This window comes from Dasypus novemcinctus, chromosome 19, assembly GCF_030445035.2.
Source record: "Dasypus novemcinctus isolate mDasNov1 chromosome 19, mDasNov1.1.hap2, whole genome shotgun sequence".
NCBI classification, from domain to species: Eukaryota; Metazoa; Chordata; class Mammalia; order Cingulata; family Dasypodidae; genus Dasypus; species Dasypus novemcinctus.
In genome coordinates, this window is record NC_080691.1 from 18,398,820 (window position 1) to 18,406,938 (window position 8,119).

At 43.9% G+C, this 8,119-nt stretch overlaps 1 protein-coding gene across 1 annotated transcript; it reads left to right on the plus strand.

The window, feature by feature from the left end:
- The first annotated feature begins 5,165 nt into the window (after positions 1-5,165).
- HCAR2 (hydroxycarboxylic acid receptor 2) lies at positions 5,166-7,465 on the plus strand. Its single transcript, XM_004484979.5, has one exon. It carries the CDS (start codon positions 5,488-5,490, stop codon positions 6,580-6,582), a length of 1,095 nt encoding a protein of 364 aa, XP_004485036.2. The 5' UTR covers positions 5,166-5,487; the 3' UTR covers positions 6,583-7,465.
- The last annotated feature ends 654 nt before the right edge of the window (positions 7,466-8,119 follow it).

Here is an 8,119-nt window from a genome sequence, read left to right on the forward strand (position 1 = left end):
AACAAAACATGAGTCATCCATATTCTGTCTGCAGGAGACTCACTTTAGACCCAAGTATGCAAACAGACTGAAAGTGAAAAGTTGGAAAAAGATACTTCATGCAAATAGTAACCAAAGGAGAGCGGGTGTAGCTATAATGGTGTTGGACAAAACAGATTTTAAATGCAAAAAAAGTAATAAGAGATGCAGAAGGCCATTATATATTAAGAAAGACAATCCACCAGGAAGGAGTAACTGCATAAATAGCTATGCACCTAACCAGGGTGCTCCAAAATACATGAAGGAAATGCTGGCAAAACTGAAGGGAGAAATAGACATATCTACAATAATAGTTGGAGACTTTAACATGCCACTCAAATCAATAGATAGAACAACTAGACAGAAGATCAACACGGAAACAGAGAACTTGAACACTATGATAAATGAGCTGGACCTGACAGACATACACAGAACATTGCACCCCAAATCAGTAGGTTATATATTCTTCTCAAGTGCCCATGGATCTTTCTCCAGGAGAGACCACATGGGTCACAGAACAGCTCTCATAAATTTAAGAAGATTGAAATTATACAAAGCACCTTCTCTGATCATAATGGAATAAAACTGGAAATCAATAATAGGTGGGAAAGGAGGAAATACGCAAATACGTGGAGGCTAAACAACACAATCCTAAACAATCAGTAAAAAATAAATTAGGAGATATCTTGAGACAAATTAAAACAAGAACACAACTTATCAAAACTTATGGGATACAGCAAAGACCATGCTGAGAGGAACTAAATGCCTATATAAAAAAGAAGAGAGAGCTAAAATCAAAGACCTAACGGAATACCTGGAGGAATGAGAAAAAGAACAGCAAACCAATTCCAAAGCAAACAGAATGAAAGAAATAGCAAAGACCAGAGAGCAGGAATAAATGAAATTAAGAACAACAACAACAACAAAAAACGATATAGAAAATCAACAAAACCAAAAGTTGGTTCTGTGAGTCGGTCAATAAAACTAACCAAACCCTTAGCTAGACTAACAAAGAAAAAAAGAGAGAAGATGAAAATAAACAAAATCATGGAGAGCTTACGCAGCAAGATGATGCAACAAAAAAGAAACACAGATTCCTGGTGCCACTGACAAGAATCCAAGTGGACACAGAAGAACCCACAGCGAATGGACACAGAGACACAGAGAGCAGAGAATGGGGGGAAGGGGAGAGAAATTGAAAAAAAAGCAAAAAACCCAAAGCCAAAATCATACTCAATGGTGAAAGGCTGAAAGCTTTCCCTCTAGGATTGGGAAAAAGACAAGGATGCCCACTGACACCACTGTTATTCAACATCGTGCTAGAAGTTCCAGCTAGAGCAATTAGGCAAGAAAAAGAAATAAAGAACATCTGAATGGAAAAAGAAGCAGATGACATGATGCTATATTTAGAAAATTCCAAAATATCTACAACAAAATCATTAGAGATAATGAAAGAGTTCAGCAAAGGGGCGGGATACAAGATCAACATGCTAAAATCAGTAGTGTTTCTATATACTAATAATGAGCAAGCTGAGGAGGAAATCAGGAAACAAAATCCATTTACAATAGCAACAAAAATACTCAAATATATAGGAATTAATTTAACCAGGAATATAAAGGTTCTGTACTCAGAAGACCTAAACAAATGGAAGGACATTCCATGTTCATGGACTGGAAGACTAAATATCGTAAAGATGTCAATTCTACCCAAACTGATTTATAGATTCAATGCATTCCCAATAAAAAGTCCAACAGCCTGCTTTACAGAAATAGATATGTCAATTGCTAAATTATTTTGAAGGGAATGGGATCCTGAATAACCAAAAACATCCTAAAACAGAAGAGTAAAGTTGGAGGCTTTACTTCCTGAATTTGAAGTGTCTTATAAAGCTACAGTGGTCAAAACAGCCTGGTATTGGCATAAAGATAGACACAGAATATTATTCAGAAGTTGTGAAACATGACATGAAAAAAGGAAGAGAAAAAAATTCTTAATTATATTCATATCTCACAAAATTTTTTTTTACCACTGGTGGAAGACTATTAATATATTACTATATCTTACTGTCCATATTTGTTTTTGGTTGTATTTTTGCCCAGATATCACCCTGGTATTAACCTCTTATATAACATTTAGGTATGTCTGTTCTGTTTCAGAGAAAAACATTCTTATATATGCATTTTTAACCATATTCACTTGGTTGTGGTGAATAATTCTTTTAATATTCTTTTTTTTTTTTAGTTTTTTTAAATTTATTTTTATTTTTTAATTATCTTTTTTTAAAGTTAATAGATCACACAAAATGTTATATTAAAAAACAGGATGGGAAGCGGACTTGGCCCAGTGGTTAGGTCATTCGTCTACCACATGGGAGGTCTGTGGTTCAAACTCCTGGCCTCCTTGACCCGTGTGGAGCTGGCCCACGCGCAGTGCTGAAGCACGCAAGGAGTTCCGTGCCACGCAGGGGTGTCCCGGCATAGGGGAGCCCCACGTGCAAGGAGTGCGCCCCATAAGGAGAGCCGCCCAGCTCTAAAGAAAGTTCAACCTGCCCATCTGTCTCTGATTAAGAAAAGAAATAGTCCCTTGACCTCCCTAAGCTTCTGCTTTCTGTTCTGTAAAATGGGAACAATGATAATCGCAGCACATCTCTCACAGAGCTATTGCCAGGATTAAATCAGACCACGTTTGTAAACCTCTTAGCCCAATACTGGGTACCTAGCGAGCAGTTGATACATGATAGTAAATGTTATTTATTTATTTTTTTTTTAAAGATTTATTTATTTATTTAATTTCCCCCCCTCCCCTGGTTGTCTGTTCTTGGTGTCTATTTGCTGCGTCTTGTTTCTTTGTCCGCTTCTGTTGTCGTCAGCGGCATGGGAAGTGTGGGCGGCGCCATTCCTGGGCAGGCTGCTCTTTCTTTTCACGCTGGGCGGCTTTCCTCACGGGCGCACTCCTTGCGCGTGGGGCTCCCCCACGCGGGGGACACCCCTGCGTGGCAGGGCACTCCTTGCGCGCATCAGCGCTGCGCATGGCCAGCTCCACACGGGTCAAGGAGGCCCGGGGTTTGAACCGCGGACCTCCCATATGGTAGACGGACGCCCTAACCACTGGGCCAAAGTCCGTTTCCCTAAATGTTATTTTTAACTTTTAAAAATAGTTTAATTCAGTTCAGTGTTTCACATTCAAGTGATAATGAGATAACCAGGCATGGAGATTTGAGTTAATTGTGAAAGTTGTAAATTGTAAGTGAAGCATCCGCCAAACTCAGGGATCCTGCCTTAGCTTTTAAAATGATTCATTTTAAGTTTCTGTACAACTCATGCAATAGTAAGGGGGAAAAAAAATACATAAGGGAAGGATTCAAGCAAGATAAAACCTGCCCTCTGCACCGTGGGAAGACCGGAAATTCCGTAACAGGCACAGAATCCACGGAGGCCAGAAACCGAGATTCTGCCTGTGTCGTGGTGAACTTTGGTTTAGAATCATAGACTGCGAGAGCTGGAAGCAGCTCAGCTCGATGATCAACTAATCCCTCAATTTACACATGAGGAAACCGCGGGGTTAAGGGGTTATGGGGCTAACTAATGACCAAGCCAGAACAAGCATCCAGGGGCTTGGCTTTTCTCTCTTTTTTTCTAACCTTAAAAATATTTATTGTTGTTCTTTTCTAATTTTATTCATGAGCATTGTTTAAGAACACACATACAAACATTAGTAAATTGCAGAATTTAGACCGGGAGAGTCCCTTGCAAATTCCACCTCCCAGAAATAACTATTATTAATAGCCCATTTTTCTGACTTGGTTAATCAAGGCCCTTTGGATTGTTTTATGAACATCAATGACTGGGCTACATTTTTCCCAGAAGGAAGCACAATTTTCACAGGCAGACAGGAAACAAAATACCAACCCTTTCACCAGAGTTTTAATCCAAGCACGCAGCAGGGACCTCAGCAGTCTTACAGATGAGGCAATAATGTAACAAGAGGGAGTGTAATATAATGGTTAGTAACTTGGATTTGGAGTCAGAACTGCATTCAAATCCCAGCTCTGCTCTAATTAGCTGGGTGGCTTTGAATAAGTTACCAACCTCTCTGGGCTTCATTTCCCTCCTTTTGAAATGAGAAGTTGTAATCGTCCTTACCTCATAGAACGTTATCAGGATGGAACAAGGTGATGTGCACAGAGCCCTGAGCAGGAGTCTAGCGTATCACAAGGCTTCTGCCATTTAGGTGCCATCATCACCATCATCGTCATCATTAAACAACTCTGGTCCCTATGAAAGTCTAATATTCGATCATCCTGACTTGAGTTTATTATTGAATTGTTACCCTTACTGAACCTGGGTAGGCAGCTAAAGGAAAAATTTCCGATGTCTAACTCAAAGCAAAAGCTTCTGATGTGTAGTCAGATGCATTATTCATTGTGCCACTGACCCATCTAACTTGAAGCAGCACAATGTAGAAATCTCTCGAACAGCAAAAAATCATAAGGCAGAGAAACATAAGGGTAGAAATACTCAGCAGGATTATTCCCAATTATCTTGCAAGGCAGAGAAACGATGTGAGAAGTGGTGTCCGGCTGTGAGACAGAGTTCAATGTCCTCTTTAGGTCCTGTCGCTCAAAGTTTAATTTCCCCAAAATAGGGGCTTTTTAAAACATCACTTATTTCAAAAACAAATCACTGGAGCACAGAAGCACATTAAAATTGAATACAAACAGAAAAATCCAAGTTATTTAACATACAATTTTCCACCACCCCTGGCAATCCAAACTTGGTTCAAGTTTTCCAACATCTTATGAAATTTTATGTTTTCAAGTGGCATTTCTTTTTCTAACCACGGATTCATTGCAGACTTCTCATGTGGAAACACAATCCATGTTTGTACAGAGAGGATGGCATGGGAACAGTGCTCAGATTTAATATATCTGTGCTCATAAAGTGGACAATTACCGTTTTCTCAGCCTTTCACCAAGAAATCGCATGCATGCTAATACTTCGTGCCAATTCTTAATGTTTCTGCAAAACCAGGCTGTTTAGCCCAGTAAGCTATTATTACTGTTGCTGTTTATTAATTATGTAAGCCAAGCAGATGACTGTGAATTAATTCCTGAATGTTAAGTACTCAGTAGAGGGCTCACAGCCTTTCAGCAACTCACCGAATCATGGTCGGCTTGCCTAAACTTATCCTTTACATTTAGAAAATTTTGTGAGTTCCTGTCTGCCCAGGGGGATTTTTATTCCTTGTTTATGCAAACAGCAGGTTGCATAAGAGCCTCGCCGGTTTTTTCAAATTTTTTTTTTTTTTAGCTATTTCGTAGTTTCCTGGTAACCATTCAGTCATCTATTTCAACACTCTGACATGACATAAAGGCGGGCACCGAACCACACGTTCCTCACACAGGCACACACCTCTCTCCTTGAGCGATCGTCCCGCGAGGCGCTCCAAACGCCTACCCCGAGCCACTCATGAACCGGTACCACCCGCCGAAAGAAGATCACTTTCTGGTAATCCACAACAAGAACTGCTGCGTGTTCCGGGATGAGTTCATCGTCAAGGTCCTGCCGCCGGTGCTGGGGCTGGAGTTCGTCTTCGGGCTCCTGGGCAATGGCCTGGCCCTGTGGATTTTCTGCTTCCATCTCAAGTCCTGGAAGTCCAGCCGGATCTTCCTGTTCAACCTGGCGGTGGCCGACTTTCTCCTCATCATCTGCCTGCCCTTCCTGACGGACAACTACGTGAGGAAGTGGGACTGGAGGTTTGGGGACATCCCTTGCCGCCTGATGCTCTTCATGCTGGCTATGAACCGCCAGGGCAGCATCATCTTCCTCACGGTGGTGGCCGTGGACAGGTACTTCCGGGTGGTCCACCCGCACCACGCGCTCAACAAGATCTCCAATCGGACGGCGGCCATCATCTCCTGCCTCCTGTGGGCCGTCACCATCAGCCTGACGGTCCACCTCCTGAACAAACAGATGCTGACCCCGAATGGCGACGCGTCCCTGTGCAGCAGCTTCAGCATCTGCTACGTCTTCAGGTGGCACGACGCCATGTTCCTCCTGGAGTTCTTCCTGCCCCTGAGCATCATCCTGTTCTGCTCGGCCAGGATCATCTGGAGCCTGCGGCAGAGGCAGATGGACCGGCACACCAAGATCAAGAGGGCCATCCGCTTCATCTTGGTGGTCGCCATTGTCTTTGTCATCTGCTTCCTGCCCAGCGTGGCCGTGCGGATCCGCATTTTCTGGCTCTTGCACACGGCGGGGACGCAGGACTGTCACATCTACCGCTCGGCCGACCTGGCCTTTTTCATCACCCTCAGCTTCACCTACATGAACAGCATGCTGGACCCCTTGGTGTACTACTTCTCCAGCCCGTCTTTTCCCAACTTCTTCTCCACGTGCCTGGGCCGCTGCCTCCGGAAGAAGACGCCGGTTGAGGCGGATAACCGGAGCACAAGCGTCGAGCTCACGGGGGACCTGAGCACCACCAGGACTGTTCCAGACTCTTTAATCGCCGACTCCCTGGAGCCACGGAGCCCCCCCTACCTGGCCCCAACCTCTACTTAACCCAGCTGTGAAAGGAGATTATCCCCAAGAACCGAGCCCTCTGGGAAGACAGTTCTGCTGTGGCACGGAGTAGCATCACCGGACTTGGCCTGAGGTTTCCTGGAACTTCCCATTTCAGAGAATCAGATTTAGCGAAACAGTGTGGCCAAGTGGGCAACTTGGTGGCAAGTCGGAATTGCAGAAATCTTGGGAGAACAGAGAGTAAGGCTTCTAGGCTTCTGAAACTTCTGCTTAACCTAGACCACTCCCAGGACTCAAGAGGGCAAGATTTTCAATATTTCTGCAGAGAAGCCTATTGGCACCTGGCTCCTTCCTTCACCTGCCCGAGACTTGCCGGGTTCTCAGCTCCTGGGGCAGTATCTAACCTGATGGTGGGCTGCAGCCGGAATACTGGGAGCTGAGTGATAGGAGGGGAGTAGGTTTCTCCTGGGAGGAGCCCAGACATCATTAAACAAACTGGCAGGTCGCCGGGCTTTGGCAGGACCCGTCCATCTCTCAGCCAAGCTTCAGCAGAAACGGACCAGGCAGAGAGACTCATAAGCTTTGGTTATGGGTTATATCTGAGTTTCCAGCGGTGGTAAGAAGGGGCTCAGCCCCAGCGGGGACTGAGCTAAACAGTGTTATTAAGGGAAAGGAAATGGCATTTGTGCTAAAACCAGCCACTAACACATTCCTCTATTGTTTACACTCATCTGAGGGTGGAGCAGTTAAAAAGGCTTCAGGGAAGAGAGTTGCTTCCCACCTCTGTTTGCTTTTACATTAAAAGGGAAATGTGCGATTGCCCAGTGGTTAAGCCGGGAGATGCCTCCTGGTCCTTTTGCTTAGCACTTCGGAGCTTCTGTGTTTAGAATTAGCTGCCACTTCAATAAACTTTCATCCGAGACTCGGTCTGGTGTTGCATGTGTCTGGGTTATGGTTCACGGAGACGGGCTTCTTACTTAAGCAGAGACCTTTATGGGTCGTCAACTGTGTCCTGGAAGAAAAATCCCAATACTGTAAAGTGAGAAAACGACCGGCACGCTGAGCTACCATATGAGACAGTCGAGAAAAAATTACATATGTGTTGGGACAAGGAGAAAAAGGGCTGGGAATAAACAAAAACAATTTGACTTGGAAGGGTAGTACGGACAGGATCGCAGGCACATTTTAAATTTTATTTCTAGTCCGGTGAATGCTGTCATGAGTATTTGTGTATTAAAAAAGGAATCAGATCAGGAGGGGGAAGAAAAGGCTTCCTATGGAAAGGTTTCAGTTCCCATTTGGGAACATGAAAGGAGATGTGCTGGACTGCATGTCTGATTAGGCCAAGTTTCTGTTGTGCTTTCATTTCCAGCTCTGGCACTCCTCGATTCTTCAGCAAGCTGAAGCTTGCCATGACCTCCTGACACAGATACAGATAAGAAACAGATACTCAGACCCTCCACCTTGTATTTATTGAAGAACAATAAAGGAAGGAAGATAGAAGTTTGAATTTCCCAAGTAATTTCAGAGCAGTTCGCTTGTCTGTATCTCCAAGCAACGCCAAGAGGTGGGGAGT